Below are 18,380 nucleotides of genomic sequence, written 5' to 3' on the forward strand. Positions count from 1 at the left end.
CACAAATCCTCCAACATTTGGGTCATTGTGTCTTTTTCACTTATGATGGTAGACTCGCACTTTTGTAACCTTTAATAGGAGATCATCTTTTTGTATTTAATTAAATACATTTAATTTTGAACATTTAAAACAAAATCACCTACCCAACTAAGAAAGGAAAGAAAAATAAATTAATAGTAGCAAGCTTTAAATTCCCATTCCTAATTTCTGTAAGTTGCAAAACTTATTTATTGTACATTTCAGGAACAGTAAGCTACATACTAGTGAGGTCATAGTGAATCCGATGACCTCGATGTATCCGTCGTCATGGCGCTGGGGTTCAAAGTCGTGGTGTTCACTGGGGTTTCCCCACGGTGTAGTACCTGCACAGTATCTGAAGAACACAACACGCACACACCACGTCATCATCACAGCCATCAGTACAGTCAGAGACACTTACATCAATAAAATGTCCATTTATTGAAACTGTTAATGCAGCTGGATTTGCTGAAGAAATTTCTGCTGTTTCAGGGAAGCTTTCAAAGAATCAACACCTGATGCAGATTCCACTTATGTAAAGGTAATCCCCCAAAACAAAAAATATTGCTTCCTGCTTACTGAACTCTGAAACATATTTCATGACTTTCAAACGTATTAAAATGTGGAAAATTACAATGTGAGTGTTGAAGTGTTGATCATTTATGCTGAGCCACATGCAGACTTTTTGATAATCCATTAAAATGTCAGGGTTGGGATTTCAGTTTGTTTGTTTTGAACTCGGGGGACCTCTTTACAAGATTTTAATTTTTGTGCTAATATGACAAAAAGGCCAAAAAGGCCAAAAAACAAAAAAAAAAAGAGGAAAAACATTCAGAGTTTGGCTGAGATCCCGGATGGAGAGGCGCGTAGGATTGTGCAGCCTAAAGCCAAAACAAAGCTAACTTTAGGTAACGCGCTGAGTTACGTGTCCCTCGGCCCCATGCCAGTCACAAATATCAAACACGTTAAAAAAAAATTCTGAGAACGATTGACAGCAACTGTATTTAAAGACTGCACGTTAAAATCCTCACATGCTATATGATTTTTATCAGCCAACTGTCAAAACAAATAGAGCTAGACCAGAACAGACTTGGTGCACACCAGTCTTTGCCAAAATCATATTCATCAGCGGACATTGAGAATGGGTTGAGATGGCATTGTGGACGGCGGCACCAAAACCTGGCTTTGTGTGCCAGGTTTCAGGGTTAGGCTCCCAACTCGTGGAATCTGCTTCCACACAAAAGGTTGGTGTGCAGATGTCAGTTTTAATGAAATCATGCTCTCCTCATTTACAGACTTTCTGTCATTCTGCTATTGTTTATTCACCGCTCTCCTCCTTTGTCCTGATCTGTGTTTCAGTCCCAACCTCAGCCCTGTGTTACTGGAACAATACAACACCTGGCTGACCAGATCGCTAACACGGAACACAAAAAAACCCAGACTAGCTGTCCATTGTTCCTGGGGACCTGCACAGAGCAAATGTGCCAAAAAACAGACTGCATATAAAGTGATACACCAGGGATAGTCTAAAGCTACTTTAGGACTTTCTTGATCTCTTATTATCTCCAATTTAGCACTTGATGCTCAGTTCTTGCAATGTTAAGGGTTGTAACCACATGGTTAAATGTACTTGATAAAAGCCATAAATGACTGGCGACAGTTCATCCTTGAGTCCAAGAGGATTTTTGTGTCAAATCTGAGGGAAAAAAGTCCTCTAAAAGGTGCTCTTGTCATATCTCATTTACAAGAACGAGACAAACAAGGCCACACTGACCTTGGCCTTTGACTTTTGACTACCAAAATCTGATCAGTTCATCCTCCAAGTGAACGTTTCTGCCAAATTTGAATTTTCCTCAAGGTGTTCTTGAGATAGCGTGTTCACAAGAATGAGACAGACGGACAGGCAGACAACCCAAAAACGCAGTCGAAATGGTAACAGGTGGTGTAACAGTAGTGGTGTCAGTAGTATTACCTGGGGATGTTGAGAAAGACCAAACACTGCAGCTTCAAGTCCTGAACCTTTGACGTTAAATCTGTCCCGTCACACTGCAGAGTAACAGAGAGTCAACTTTAAACTCCTTCACTTAAACAGGTCTGCATGCCTAAAAATGGGTTGTGTCTACTGGATACAGCGTCATATACTGCAGAGGCTATCAATTGTTTAGTAATCAATTGTTGTAGTAGTAAAAGAGAACAGGACAAACAGACAGACAATTTGAAAATATAATGCCTCCAGCCACAACTATTGCCGGTGCAGAGGCATGAAAGAAAAGACTCTCTCAGGGGCGGGAGGAATATAGGGAGCCTACCTGCAGGCATACGCTATACATACACATCAACAATGTTTGTTTAATTACTCTCACTGCCCGAGGGTGGAAACAAGAGTTCTGCACTCCAGCTTTAACATTTCCCTCTTTTACATAATCCTTGTCCCTGCTCTGTGCTGTTTTTTTTTTATTAAATGACCCAATTCTTAAATCCTCCAGAAGACAAGAGGAGAAGCAAAACAGAGATGGAGAGAAAACAGCGAGCCCGACAGGCCACCATGAAATTCCAGACCCTCATCGTGCATCCGCTGACGAAGACAACAGAGAGACGGACAGACAAAAAGAGAGACTCTGTTTGTGTGCAAATGACTGACTGTTTGACGGATGGCTACTCACCACCACTTTGATGTGTTTGGACAGGTCTTTGGAGCTTCCCATCAGGAAATCTGAGAACGCTGTCTGTATGAGACACACACACACACACACACACACACAAACAGACAGGTAAGCAGGGCAGCCTCAGAGGAGCGCTCTATAAAACCCACAGTAGGACGCAGAGATCTTGCACTGCCCCCTGGCAAAGTCAGAGACAGCATTCAATCTTCATCACCGCGGAGTTATTTTCTCTCCGACACAGCGGCCTGATCTGACTGACCTCATGTTCGCCACATAAAGGAGCCCGAGGACCAACAGCAGACATTTATAACACAGCAACTGGTGTGACCTCCGACCTCAAACTGTTAGATTTCAAAGAAAAACGGAGCGCCCCCGAGCAGTGCAGCGACACAGCTGGTCTGAGCGACACCAATACTGGAAGTTTCTCTCACTAAAAGTCTCATGTCATTTTGTTAAATGTGTTTTCCCTTTCTGGACTTTAGTCTCTGTAGGTCTTGATCGCAAATTTTGATAAAACTACATTTGTATGCAGTCTACACATGTATACTGGACAAAATGGTTCAAAAGATGACCTTCTTGTCTGATGGTTAGTTTGTCAGCAAAATGTCAAATTGTTAAGAGTGTGTCATTAAGGAAGACAGAAGTGAGACAGAAGTGAGACAGAAACATTCACACACTGATGTCCATCCTTTGAAACCTGAACCAACACGATCATTTTCTTTCAGCTGCTTTCACGGGTATATAGATCTCAGAACCTTTTGCTAATTGGTGTAATTTCTGTCAAAGACATGGGGAAAAAAAGGTGATGTGCAACTTGGCAGCAAATGATCAATAGATTTAGAAAATAATTTTTAAAAAGCTAGGGAAAAATGTCAAGGGGAAAAAAACAAAAAAAGCTAGGGAAAAAGTATATTTAGAAGTGTCATCTTTTTACTTTTTTTCATTTGTTTGTATGTTTTTTCTAATTAATTTTTAGGTAATCTTTTATCATAATAACACATTAAAAATTATATTAGAAAATAATCTAAAAATCTTCTCTGCACTTTCCCATTTTCTTTTTCTTTTCTTTTTTAAAAATAGAAGCATTTTTTAAATGCAGAAAAAATCTCAGGAAAAAAAAATACAATTATAATTATATATTTAAAATAATGTTACAAAATGATTCTCATTATTTAGATGACCTTTCTTTCTTTATTTCTTTAAGAGATCAAACCAAATCTGCCCAGGTTTTAAAGAGTTAACATGAAGAAGAACTCACCCCAGCATAGAACATCTTATTCCTAAAACGACTGTTAAACTTCTCGGGATTGGCCTCTGAAATAGTGACACACACAGACACGGTAAATCAAGATTTTTCATAAATATTTAGCAAATTAAATGGAAAAGTAAAGTTTCCACACAGGTCGCACTAATCTTTACACATTAATATGAATATGAACAATAATAAGGAGCTTCTGACGCAATATATTGTGTAGTAACATTTGTGTTTTTGTTGTTCTGGTTGTTAACGTGAACGTACCTCTTGACTCGTGGAACTCTAAAGTCACATGGGCATCAAATCCAAGACTGAAGTAATTGTTGAAAACGTCTAGAGGAAGCTGAGAGAGAGCACACACGAACATGAACACACAACACGCACATCTGAGTAAAAAGTGTAGTCCACTCATCAGATCTATTTAGCTGCATATTTCAGCACCATGGACAGAGAGCAGAGACATATTTGTCAGTATTTATTTGTTTAAACAGCCGTGTTTTCATTAAAGGGAAATTTGGCAGGAAATGAGTGCACGTATTGTAGTATCAAAGTCCAAAGGCACAACCACACATGCTGATATCGGTCTCAATATCATATTTGTGTTCATTTGTTACTAGAAAACAAGCCTGACAATTACAGACATCGTTTGTATCTAAAGTAGCTGGGCAAAAATGTTTGCATAACGCATGGAGGAATAAACAAGTTCACTCACTTTTCACTTTTTTTTAGCATGTTATGGCTCAATCAGAGGCAGTGGTGGACACTAACTAAGTACATTTACTTAAGTTCTGCACTTAAGTACAGTTTTTGAGTATCTATACTTTACGGGAGGATTGTATTTTTTGGAAACATATGACTTTGAATCCACTATATTTCTATAAAGGCTCTCATTACTTGTTATATTTGGTTATATTTGCTGTGAAATCAGCAGACATTTAAAAGGTCCATAAATCCACAACAAATTGTTTGCACTGGCAACAGTATTTCACTTTTGGATTTCAAAATTGGCTGAATGTTATTCCAAAATTTAACAAATTTAAATGTACTTTTTAATTGTAAATTCATACACTTTTTAGAAATATTTTTCTGTCTGGCAAAGATGCTTTAGAATAGTTGTAAAGCTTCAAGTGTGTAACTGGGTGGTGAAGTTAGGCTGTATTCTAATTTTATTTTTATTTTATTTATCTTAAGAAGCTGCATCCACAGCAAATTAAACTGTTTGATAGACAAGGCATCGGCAAGAGAATGAGAAGATTTCTGGATTGTACATGCAGGTCAGCGCATTCAGTGGGTTGTTTTTAGAGTCCTTAGGCTCCATAAACTTATTAAACTATGGAAGTTTCAAAAGTCAGCTCAGAGTATGTGTATATAATAACTTTTTTTAGCCACTGTGTGTATATGTGCACTGACCTTATCAGTTTGCTGTTCGTCCACTTCAGCCCCTGCAGCGTGGTTTGGTTCAACCTGTAGATTCCATCTGTCTAGCTGGACGACAGTCCCATCCTCCACGTGAGAAAGGATCTTAGAAAGAGGTTCATCTGTGTAGCCCTGGAATATATGGATAGTTGCAGAAAATGTACATATACACGCATACATGTGTATATGAATATAAATGTTGACGTGCTGAAATAGATGGACTTTCTTACGTCTGAATAACAATAGCTGCAGCTTGAGGAAACTTTGCTCAGAACATAAAGCTGTGTCTGAACCACCTGTTTGTTAGTTTGGACTGAATCCATATGTACATACAGATTAGTGACAAATTAAAGAGAAAAAAAATAAGCAAATTCAGAAGCTTCAGCGCAGCATACGAGGGCTCACTGAGTGGTGAATTAGAAATGAGCCAGCAGTTGTTCGGATTGCCAGCAGCGTGTAATTAGACTGTCTGTATTGACTCGTACGGTTCAGCTGTGTGTTTGTCAGTGTTTGTGCTCACCCCTCCCCAGTTGAGGGTCCTGGCGAGGTCATTTCCTGTCCCAAGTGGTAACACGGCAACAGGAGGTTGAGGATTTAAGGCCAGTTCATCGAGACAAGACAGGATCCAGCCCACCTGGTTTCAGACACACAGACATGCCGTTACAGAGACAAAAAGCTGTGTCCCTTTATCTATCCAGGAAGTTATGTATCCTTGACATCATAGTCTGTGTGTGTTGGTGTGTTACTCACCGTGCCGTCTCCTCCACAGGCCAGGATCCTCAGGTTATGGACTTTGCGATACAGCTCCAGGCTATAAGATAGACACTGATTACTGATTAAATCAAACAAATCTGACAGCACCAGCAGTGAGTGTGTGTGTGTGTGTGTGTGTGTGTGTGTGTGTGTGTGTGTGTGTGTGTGTGTGTGTGAGAGAGGGAAACCTACCCTTCCTTTGGTCCTCCTTGGCTCAGGTCAAACACCTGTCTGGGGTTCAGTAACCACATGAAGGACTGCAGGATCTTCGTACCCTGTCAGACAGAGAAAATAATGGTTGCAGGAGGACTGGCAGTAACTCAATTAACAAAGATTCAGTTGGTACTAAGACATTGTTTTGTAAGACTTTTGTAAGTCATGTTGATGGTTTGTTAATGGTTTATTTACTAGTTCACTGAACCAGCATCACTCCAGTAATTGACCCAGTGGCTGTGTTGACTGGGTTGCTCATGAATACCTGGTTTCCTCCACTCTTGGGGTTGACAAACACCAGCAGTGGTTTCATCAGCGGTGAAGGGATGGGTCTGATTAAAAATGGCTTCCATTGTCGTCCTTCCTGAGAAACAAAAACAACTGCAAATTTACCACAAATCCCGCCCCTATCTTTAAAAAAGGTTTTATACTTAAAGAGTAACTTAAGCATTTTTCAAACACATTTACCATGTTTTTATGTCCAAGTGACAAAAGGGAACGACAATTTTAGAAACTAGTCCAGTATTGAGTGAGAGCGCTGCAGTCTACAGTGACAAAAAAAAGCCCAAAATTACTACTGCCAAGCTTACCAGACTTAAGAGGCAACATTTAAGGGTTTATTTCAACCAAACAAGACTTGGTGATCTTTGGAGCAGTGAAAAAATGATGGTTCTTGTAAGTTTTATTTTATTTCTCTCAACTTTAAATAAAGTGTGTTTTCCAATGAAAAAAATGTGCTCATTTACATGGAGTTTGCTGGATCGCGATTTTGGGGCTGTTTCTGTTTAAATAAAATGGATCTTACTCTATAAAAAAAATGTCTATCTCTGTAGGGATCATTTCTATAAAGTTGGCACACTTAGAATTACAGTATGAGCCTGTCAGTGGCAAAAACAAACAAACCTGCTTAATACTAGACCAATTTTCAAAAACTGCTATCTCCATTGTGCACAAAAAACATGGGAAAATAGGATCCAGGTTGAAAAATACCAAAGTTATCCTATAAGGGAGTTTCAGAGTGTATCACACACAAAGCAAATAATCAAAAGCACTGTAAGGAGACATAAAATATGTTTTGCTTGTTTAATTCGTATCTCATAACCAGGTAGCTAAAGATGCAAACGACAGTACAGGACTCACCTCTGCTCCTTTCTTGCTGCTTTTCCTCTTGAACGATGTTCTCTTCTTCTTCTTACTTGACTTCATAGATGACTGTCAGAGACACAAATTAGAGTCAGGTCACTGCGGGCTGATCTCACGGAGAGCAGAGAGGAAGACAGAAAGCAGCTTTTTCCTCATAATGAAGGAAACGGTCTTTCTCTTCATTAAAACAAATGTGTGTGATGAAGTTAAAGACAAAGCTTCTGCTTAACATCAACACATGCACGCTCATTATTAACATGCTGGAGACAAAACCGCTCACTACAACATCATTCTGATATGCTGACCATCTCACCTTAGTCTCAAGACAATCACAATAGGAGGAATTTAACTACCAATATTTGGAAATGTTTCATTTTATTTTGAAACACAAGTGAAAGAGGATAAACCACCAAACACTGTGAAGCTGTTACATCATTAAACTAAAAAAAAACAGCATTTGATAGAATAGAGGAGTTGTAATCTCTTAGAAAATATGGCTTTGGTGAACGTTTCACCTCATGGATCCATCTTCCATATATAGATTAAACAGCAGGTGAGAGTCTGCACTAATGATACACCAACTGATTTTTCTTACACTGCCTCACAGGACTCATCAAAGTCCCCTTTTATTCACTTTAGTGATGGAGCCCCTTTTCAAAAACCCCTGTTTCTCCGCTCTATTGCGAGAAAGTTCACCTGGAGGGTAGATAGAACAAAAGCTATCTCTTTACCCAGATCTCCACATCTTCAAAAAAAAGCAACTGGTTTCCCTGTTATTAATATAACAGCTTCACAGCTGCAGCAGTCAAACTTGCCTTTCAATATACGCCAATTACGGTTCAAATATCTGGGGGTTGACACTATCTTCAAACTCCCCCAACTTTCTCAAACAAAATCAGACGTTCAGAGAAATTATAACAATAGCTATAATATTATATAACTTACAGAATTATTGTTGTAAAACAGACTATTTTACCCATTTTTTGTTTCAATCTACCCCACTTTGTTTATCTTTTTTTCATACTTTAAACAAAATGAACTTTTATGACTTGCTAAACACCCTAAAGCTAGTGGAGGTGTTCTCCAGAAAATGAAATTTGGATAAGGCCTTCCCCAACAAAATTTCACTCACTATTAGTTGTCAGCTGATATCCAAAAGTTGCTATCCTTTCGCGTGCAGCTGACACCCCCTGCTGTTCAGTCAATGCCATGCATGTCAAATCTGTTATCAGCTCTGGTGTCACTTTAAATTCACCTCTACTTCAATAAAATGTAATTTTAGAAACAATCACCTATCATTGTGTCCGCACAGCAAGAACTAGGAGCGATTGTAGTTCTTATAGTGATGTTTTGAGGGACTTTTTTGAACTCCTATTTCAGAGAGGGTAGGCATACATTGGCCACATAAAGCCTGTTACAACATACAATGCAAAACAGAGACAGCAGCAGTTAATAAAAAACGTGGACGAAAACAGACAAATGGACTGACGGTAAAGTCCAGGCTTTAGGTCGTATATTAGTAACACGTCCAGACTTTTATCACTGAGGTGGCCCAAGTGGGGCACTGACTTAGGCAGGCAAACCTACTGAAATTCCTAACATTGCAGTGTCTTACATTCCTGTTTATAGTTAAAAAGACATATAGGGCTACCACTCAAACCCCAACAGAGTGACTCCACACGAATGTAAAATAGAGAGCTGTGGCTCCGCTCCAATTCAAAAAACAGATTTTCTTCCTCTTCTGTGGCTTTTTGGCAGGCCAGACACAACTTTGGCACATTACTGCCTCTCCGGTTAGAGCCAAAACTGCACCTTTACACAAAAATTCAGTTTGCTTGTCAAACAATTCAACATGACTGAGCAGAATCTGAATGAGGTGGGCAGTCAGATTTCAGAGTGGGCCGTGCCACCCCCCAGGCCACTCCCTAGACACGCCCCCTGGCATATATAAAGTAGTGGAAATAGGTGGTTTTGGCTCATCAAAGCTAAACTGACATTGCTAAAGCAACCACTGCCTGTCTTACAGTAATAACTTCAGTGTTCCTATTGGCAATGCAAATGAAAAAAAATGGTGATGGTATGTGTTTCTCAGCTCAATGGGCAGTTCCTTTCAAGGATTATCCAGAACAGTTTAGTCTGAAAACACCTATTATGTATCCACTTAGTTTCCTTCACAACTGACTCAATTGCCTTGGGAGGAACTCCTCAAATTGGATCCTCGACTGGATTTATCTTTGCCTTATGTCGCATTACAACAAATTGGTTTTAAAGCTAAAGCTGCTTGAGAGAAAGAAATTAATGTTAAGCTTTAAGACCATTGGTGGGGTCTTAAAGCTCAAGGTCGTACAGTTCAAGGCCCTTCACAGGATACTATTCAAAGGCAAAATTAGCAGAATATACCCAAAGTGGAAATTTCAAAAACTTTAGGGGGAACTTTTTTCAAACTTTATCCGACGTTCTACAAATGGATCTGCAGCCATGTCCCTCAACTGACATCCTTTAGGGTTTCTGTAGATTTGCCAAACGTACGAGCCAAACTGGCGGATGTAATTGCATTATCCTTCTTCCTGGCACGAAGGAGAATTCTTCTGGAAATCATCGAGTCCTCTATCAGCGTCTCCCTGCTTGGAGGACATGATGTTTTTTTTCTCAAACTTGAGAAAATCGAGTTTGCACTTCAAGGTTCAAGCTAAGGAAGTTGAGGTCAGGAGGCGACCCTTCATATCACACTTCGGCACAATATAAAAGCTTCTGATTAATAAGCTATAACTATCTTTTTAACCCTGTAAAGCCTGAACTATGAAATAATAGCCAGAGTAAATAGAAATCATTTTGCATCATATTTGATATTTCAGTTTTTTAGTTTGGCTTTTTATTATTATTATTCTTATTAGTATTATCATTATCACCATTATTTTCAATGTAGACTCAAAGTTTGTTTAGGGTGGGTGTGGGTTGATGTTTTATATTTGTGTTTCCAATAAAATCAAACTAGGAGGAAAAAAAGAGACTGAAAGCAGCGTTACCTGATGGCGGCGGACTCGAATGATCCATGTGGGCGGAACTATGAGGGCAGCGTGAGCTCCTATTGGACAAGCCTCCTCAATCTGCTGCAGCATGAAGCAGGACACCTTGTTGTGATACTAAAGAGGGAAATATGGAAATATTATGAATGTATTTATTCCGATTTAAAGACTAGAGAGAATATAATTCTGCAGAAAAAGACGTTGATATATGTATATATCTTTTCCAGACATACTCACAGCCTGTTTGCACCAGGAGCAGCTAATGGCCACAATCTCTTTACTGTGGAAAGTAAACTTCTGCTGGAAGCCCTGCACACAAAAACAGAAACAATAATTATTACCTCCTTTAATTTTGTGCTTCACTGCTTTCGAAAAATCAAATTAAAATTCCTGTTTCATTTATGTTAGATAAAGTGCCAATTTAGCCAATTTAGGATATCACTTCCATTAATTTGGGGGACTTGCAAGAGAGAAATAATGTTTACGAATGTTAAAAAAAAAAAAAAGTGAATAACCAAGCAGCAAACTAAGGGGCTGAGAAGTAAAGCCAAAGCAAAAATGCTATGTCTCTGTCTATATTGTTTTTTAATAGAAAGAAATGATCAGAAATACCACTCACCTTCCCACATTGTTTACATTTGCCTTCTTGTCGTCTCCGATGCACCCAGTGATGACGCACCACAATGGGCTAAACACACAAATCGCACAAATGGTCATTTTCCAAACACAGACTTTTTTATAACAATGAATTCACAACCCATTTTGAATATGAACATAAAAATATTTGCCTGTTGGCTTCTGGGCTTGCAAAAAAAGAAGAATCTGAGTAATTAGCAGCACAGCTTGGATTTAAACGTCCAAGAACTCACCTCTCGGATGTTCCTAGAGCCTGATTCTCTGAAAGATGGTTTACACCTGAAATTAATCTGGAGGAGAGCAGAGAAAGAAAATGTTGTGAGAGGTTTTAGGAAAAAGCATGAAGCTCCAGAACGGACGGCTGTAGAGTCTTGATTGAAAGGATTTCCAGTGATCGGGTAGGCAGGGAAAAACATGTTTTAAGAGAAAGAAGTGGTTATGACAAAGAGGTTCAAACGTGTGACTTTGTGGCGGAGGAAAATGGCGTTACAACCCCAATTTCCTAAGATGAAGTGTACACAGAAGAAAAGGAAAAACTAGGGCCACTGTGACCAGAGCAGATAGACCGAAAGGACTCTGTGATCGTCAACCAAACTGTTCCATGTGCTGGGCACTGTGGGGGTTCGGAAATGTTCTATTCTCCATGTCGACGGCAAAGTCTATAAAGAGTGTTTCTGTCCTGATCCCGCTTTGCTGTTACCTCCACCTCTGCTGTTTCAGAAAGTGGCATTAGATTTGTCATACCAGTTTGATGGAAAAAGAAAATCAGTTAAAGAGAAGTTTTTACGGGATTTAAGGAAAAGAAAATCACCCTTCCATGATGCAAGAACAAAAGTGGAAGTTTGCAAAGGATGTGTGTCCGACCTGGATAGACTCATTTAAAGATCCAGTGCGTAGGATTTAGCAGGATATACTGGCAGCAATGGAATAAACATAAAAAATCTAAATCAAAAGTCTAATCCGTTCATCTTTGAGTCCAGTGGACACGCGCGTTAAATTTGAAGAAATTCAGTCAAGGTGTTCTTGAGACACACAAGGACACAGTGACTTTGACCTTTGATCTACGTCCATTGAAATCTAATATATTTATTGTTGAGTCCAATTGGACATTTGTGCTGAATTTGAAGAAATTCCCATCAGACAGACATCAGAGATATCATATTCAAGAGACAGAGGCTCGAATATGGCTTCACATTAAAACTTCCTCAACAATACAAACTGAAGGAATTCTCATCTCTTGGAGTTTCAGAAGGTTGCATTTTGCATTTGTGACCACTACATTTTACACACTGGACCTTTAAAAGTACATTATCCACAAACCTTAAGAGAATACACACTATATGTGTTTACCATGTATTGTAGAGATTTTATTTGGGTGGCACTCCCCCATGCATTTGCCCCCACCTATCAAGATTCTCCAAATAAATTCTCATCCCGCGGGAAACACTAACATGCACAAAGGTCCAGACACCACCTTTGGTCTGTGTGTTTCTGTCTGACTGAGGGACAGAGACGAGGACAGAGGAGAGACAGGAGGAGGTTTGTGTATCTCACTCTAAAGTCTGGCTCATTGAGGGGCAGGGTGGCGTCCAACAGAATGGCCCTAGAGCTGGGAAACTGCAAGTTAGACAGGAGGGACATTTAAAGACAAGCTGTCCTCCAATGAAAATGAAACAAATGAAATAACTGTGAAATAAATAAAGAATCTTGGATCCAATTTTAGATTTCCATCATGAGTGAGGCTTTAAGGTAATCCGTCTTTTTCACTTCTCTCTCATCTTAAACTCATCCTTGAGGACTAAAAGTTTAATCCTTCTTTATTTGTGCCTCCGTCACCTTTTATCCCACGTGTAAGATGCTTTAAATATCCATCTTTTATCCTCTCTCCACCTTTATCTGTCTGTCATGGAGGACGTTTCACACCTGCATCTTTACGTTTCTTGTCTCCATAAAGTCAATTAAACAGCTTAATTCATTTTGATTTCTTGATCAGTCTGGGAAAAGTATTCTGAGGACACAAGAGAGAAATTACCTTCTCCAGTTGTTCTATACAGATGGTGTGGGCGACGATCTTACAGGCGGCGCACTTTCTGCGACTGACAGACTTTTGCTATAAAAGAGAAGAAGAACATGATCAGTTTTCACATACAGAAAAACATCATTGACAAAAAATCACATGAGCAAAAGTGTAACTGTAATTATAAAATTGAATGCATTTCAGGAGTATTACCGGTTTGTGTGTACATAAAAACACAGTGAGAAAATTTGAATTTCCCCTCTGGGATTTTCCCTTTTGAAACCTATTCATACTGGTTTGATTTCTTTGGAAAAGACAGGGGGGAAAGTATTCAACAATTTGGCAAGAAATGTCTCAAAATATGCAAGAAAAAAGAAAGAAAATATCCTGAAATAATTTTTTTAAAATGCATTGCAAAAAATGCAAGGAATAATCAGGAAATTATCACAAAAAAACTAGAAAAATGTCCAGAAACCCTTTTTTTAACTTTTAATTTATGTTGCAGGAAAAATGTCTACATATAGATTTTTTTCATCACTTTGTTGGTCAATTTCTTTCTTTTGTTTTATTTTTAACTTTGACTTTGTGCTTATTTTCATGGCTTTTTTGTTGTTGTTGTTCTTGTTTTTGGGTAATTTTTAACTATTTTTTGGCCATGTCTTGTAGAGTTCCTTATTACCTTAACCCTTCCAAAGATGAATAAAGTGTCTAATTTTTTTTCAAAAATAAGTAAATAAATAGATAAAATTAAGTTGTAATACCATTTGTGGCCACTTGGAGTCAGCCATGTGCTGCAAGAAGTCAAATGCCTCTTACTAAGAACAGATTCATAGAAAGAACATGACTGACCTTGTGTGTGTGTGTGTGTGTGTGTGTGTGTGTGTGTGTGTGTGTGAGAGAGAGAGAGAGAGAGAGAGATGTGACTTGCTTGCCATGTGTTTGACTTTAATATGAGCTGACAGGAGTGAAATTATAACATGACACGACCATGTTCGGTGACACTGAATGACTGCCTTGATGCTGGGGATGAATCACAACAGCATCACTGTTCATGAGGTGTTGTTTTTAGCAAATATGAGAGGATTATCCAGCAGCGGAGTTACTGTCAGTAAGCTGTCAGAGCCTCACTCAGGTAGGCAGAGTGATTAATGGGCTTGATGTACTTTAATTATAAATCTGAATATAGTTGTTGGTGGCGTGACGGGCAGTAATGACAGAGAATGCACCACAGAATGAATCAAGTTCAAGTTGAACCATTTGCCCCCTTTTTTTTATAATTTTGGGGTGGGTTTTTTTTATATTTGGAGATATTGGGGTTGTTTTTTGCTTTTTTTTTTTTTTGTTTTTGAGTTTTTTTGTTGTGAAGATTTTTCTGTATTTGCTTCTTTGACTTTTTCATACTTTAAGTACATTTTACCAGGTATACTTACTCTTACTTTTTACTTGTAATAGCGCATTTTTCCAGGGTGGTATGAGTAATTAAGTAAAGGATATGAATACTTTGTCCACCACTGTCCACAGGCCAAATGAAGCCTGATGAGACGTGGATAAAAAAAAAAAAGTTGGACCATGAGATGTTGCTACTTGTTTTGATGAAGGGGATGTTTTTAAAAGTGCTTCAGTTGTTTAGTTGGTGCAGATTTGAAAGGCTGTGCGAGAGAACATTTAGCAGATTTCGATGTGTAAACACGTGAGTTGCAAATATGCAGATGTGTAAACATTTGGTCTGAGAAACTGAGAGAAAACTGTGTGATGCGTCACCCTAATGCACTAAATCACAACAGCTGTATGAATGGAGCGTGTAGAAAACAGTGCTGAGAACACAGAGAGGGATGGAGGACAGAGGGACGGGGGACAGAGGACACAATCAGGGTGAGACACTCACCAGTGCTCTGGCTATACAGTGCTGTTCGCCCACATAACAGTAGTCTCCAGACACATTTGTCTCAAACCAGATATGATCTCCATACACAGCTGTCTCCTGCAGACACACAAGGACACAGAGCATTTAAAAAAAAAATCACCTCATTTTCTATAAATCTGTTTTATTGTCACTGAAAAATTAAAGGCTCATGGGTAATTGATGATGTTTGAAAGACGTGCAGTATTGTGAAACCACTGACAGTTTATTCTCAGCCTGAGGCTATGCCATTTGACTAACGTAGGGTTCCCACACATTTTACTGCCAGTCATTTCACCATTTTTCACTCAGCTGAAGGTACTTGATCATAATAATTCATAAAATCTGTAAAATAACAGTATTTTTCTACAGAACTTCAGTACCATCACGTAACTGAAAATGCTTTATCATAATAATTAGTAAAAATCTGTAAAATAACAGTGTTTCTCTGCAAAACCTATGATGAAAGTTTGTGTAAATGTACTATTTTTGCACTTTCTTTGAATGAGGATATTTTACTTCAATTATACAGGTTTTTTTCAGATTCTTTCCTCGTTTTTCAATAAATTGAGGGTGTATGATTGTAATAAATCAGAAAAATCTGCAAAATAAGTGTTTTTCTGTTAGATTTTTGAATGCTGCCCCTTAATTTAAGGTGTTTGATTGTAAAAATTTCAGAGGGGAAAAAAGTAAAAGCGTTTCTCCACCAAACCTTTGATGAAAATTTAAAACTTTATTTGAAATGGGATATTTTACTTAAATTTTACAGGTTTTGTTTGAAATCCGCTGCTGCCAATCATTTGATCATTTTTTTTTATTTTCTGGTGTGGGGAGGAGTTGCTGAGCTGCAGACCACTGTTCAAAATCAGATTTAATTTAGCGAGTCATTGCTGTTTTTTTAAGTCAGGTCATTTTAGTTTACGTCATTTTTTGGAAGCCCATCACTTCATTTCTACTGGGGATTGTGCCCCCAAAACACAGTATTATAAGCCAAAACATGATCTTTTTCAAACCGTATGTCATTTTTGTTCCTCACAACATGTTAACCACATCTTATTGAAACATGTGTTGTGAAAGTTGACATTTCAGCATATCCGCGACATAATTACATGGAAATGTAACGTTGCTGTGGAAACATGCAATGCCAACATTTTCTGTTTGTGTTTTCTTAAACCCCCGTTGACTCACAGTCCAGTCCACAGTGCTGCGGATACTTGCTTCTGGGTCGGTCCTGCCCAGGGACGATGTGCTGGGCTGACAGGGCAGATGGTGCAGGCCAGACTTTGCTATCGCTTTCCTGGAAAAACACACAGAGACAGCAAATTGTGAATACTCTTATTTTCTGCTCAACGATCAAATACAAAGAGGCAACAACATTTTTTTTTTTACAATAAAACTAAAATCTCCCAACATCAGATCTGAAAGTGAAAAATGGGATCTCTATGTTTGGAAATGTTCCTTCTTAACATGTCAAACAAAGTAAGGTTATTTTTTTAGGCGTATTCTTGGAGGTTTTCTTATTTCCGCAGGTTCAAATTCAAAAGAAATATATGAAAAACTAGATATACCGCTGTTGTATGCCTCTGCGCACCTGTCAAGTTACACTTAAAGTTTACATCCGTGTCTGTGAAACTTGAGGAAACTCCCTCAAGGCTTTCTTCATATATTGCGTACACGAAAATGAGACTGATGCAAGGTCACAGTGACCTCGACCGCTGAACACCAAATTCTAATCAGTTCAGTGCTGAATCAAAGCCAGTGTTTGTGTGAAAGTTGAAGAAATTGCACAAAGGTGCCCTTGAGATTTAGCGTTTGAAATTTGAAGAAATTCCCTCAAAGCGTTCTTGAGATAATGCATTTACTAGAATCAGATGAACAGAAAGACGTTAGCACAGAGGCATAATAAAAGCTTAAAATTCATATTCCGGGGTGTGTTGAAATTTCTTGATTTCCCTGCTAGCGAGTAATAAGTATAAAGAGTACAATACAGAAGTATATTTCAGATTGACACATTTCCCCGCATCAGTTGGAAAATGGTTGAAGTATCTGCATTCAATCCATGATGCTCTGCACTGATGTCTAAACCGACAGTACACACACAATATACACAACCAAAAATTGGTTTTAGTGCACAGCAGTGACACTTTTTATCCATCCACGCTGACACACATATACACAGACAACCAGTCACATTCACATTTAGGAGCATTTCAGCTTCCAGAGCAGCCTGTCTTTGGACAGTGGAAACAAACACAGATATTTATCTGTGTGTTTAAGTTCAACATTATGACACGAGGACAGCATGCACATTAGCTGCTATTGTTACTCCCTTGTTCCTGGCTGACAGTGCAAATAAATTCTGTGTGTGTGAGTTTGTGTGTGTGTGTGTATGTGTGTATAGTTTAACATATTTAAATCAATGACAAACTGTGAGCACTGGATAAAGTCTTGCAATGATCCATCTGAAACAGCAGCCTTTTACAACAACTTTGCACTAAATCTAAAAAATCTAAACAATCCGTCTGAAGCAGCAAAGAGCCGATAAGGAGAGCATGACGTGGAGCTGAAAGGCGCAGTATAAACAACTAAGGAAGAAAATGGTCTGAAAGACAAAAGAGCTTTTTCTTTGTTGTTATTATTGTCCTCCTACTCGTGCATGCGTCTGAAATGTAATGCACATGTAAGAAGTGCGGCTGTGACGTTACCATTCTCGCAGGAACTGCGCATTGCCAGTTTAAACAGCAATAGAAGGGGTGGCGTTTTCATAAAACGACTCTCTAAAAGCCAATTTCAGTTTGCATTTTAAGGCCCCCTAAAATCCCAGAAACATCCTAAAATTTGAGAAATGTCCAAGAATACTATAAAACGTCCTACAAGTCCTACAAACATCCTAAAATCCTGAAATGTCTGAAAGTCCAAGAAATGTACTAAAAACCTGAAATGCCTTAAAGTCCTAGAAATGTCTTAAAATCCTGGAAATGTCTGAAAATCTGCAAATGTGACTAAAATCCTAAGAACTTCTGAAAAAACCTCCTTAAATACTAGAAATGTCCTACAATCCTCGAACGCTCCACAATCATAGAAACATCCTAAAATCTAAGAAATGTCCTGAAGTCCAAGAAACATCCTAAATCTCTACAAAAACATCCGAGAAATGTCCTAACATTCTAGAAACGGATGCAACTGCTGCAACCAGCTCCTGGCCACAAAAGCAAAAGTGGCCACAAAGCAAAGCAAGTAGAGGATCCCTGCAGTGGAGTGCAGAACCGATACATGTACACTTTGTTATTCTGTGTGTGTGTGTGTGTGTGTGTGTGTGTGTGTGTGTGTGTGTGTGTGT

General features: G+C 38.7%; 1 protein-coding gene across 5 annotated transcripts in view; it reads right to left on the bottom strand.

Moving 5' to 3' along the window:
* The window catches only part of dgkza (diacylglycerol kinase, zeta a), a 115,334-nt gene that overhangs the window by 59,437 nt on the left and 37,517 nt on the right, over positions 1–18,380 (bottom strand). For all 5 annotated transcript variants that reach the window (XM_042512879.1, XM_042512880.1, XM_042512878.1 and 2 more), the window contains 18 exons: positions 16,229–16,337; positions 15,026–15,121; positions 13,156–13,233; positions 11,357–11,413; positions 11,107–11,175; positions 10,725–10,796; positions 10,488–10,604; positions 7,459–7,530; positions 6,584–6,682; positions 6,298–6,380; positions 6,103–6,163; positions 5,873–5,986; positions 5,347–5,484; positions 4,201–4,279; positions 3,940–3,995; positions 2,682–2,744; positions 1,991–2,064; positions 262–373 (listed from right to left, as the gene is read on the bottom strand). In XM_042512879.1, the coding sequence (XP_042368813.1) occupies positions 262–373; positions 1,991–2,064; positions 2,682–2,744; positions 3,940–3,995; positions 4,201–4,279; positions 5,347–5,484; positions 5,873–5,986; positions 6,103–6,163; positions 6,298–6,380; positions 6,584–6,682; positions 7,459–7,530; positions 10,488–10,604; positions 10,725–10,796; positions 11,107–11,175; positions 11,357–11,413; positions 13,156–13,233; positions 15,026–15,121; positions 16,229–16,337 (1,549 nt within the window). The remainder of the gene's footprint in view (positions 1–261; positions 374–1,990; positions 2,065–2,681; positions 2,745–3,939; positions 3,996–4,200; positions 4,280–5,346; positions 5,485–5,872; positions 5,987–6,102; positions 6,164–6,297; positions 6,381–6,583; positions 6,683–7,458; positions 7,531–10,487; positions 10,605–10,724; positions 10,797–11,106; positions 11,176–11,356; positions 11,414–13,155; positions 13,234–15,025; positions 15,122–16,228; positions 16,338–18,380) is intronic.

Source organism: Plectropomus leopardus, chromosome 24 (genome assembly GCF_008729295.1).
Source record: "Plectropomus leopardus isolate mb chromosome 24, YSFRI_Pleo_2.0, whole genome shotgun sequence".
NCBI lineage: Eukaryota > Metazoa > Chordata > Actinopteri > Perciformes > Serranidae > Plectropomus > Plectropomus leopardus.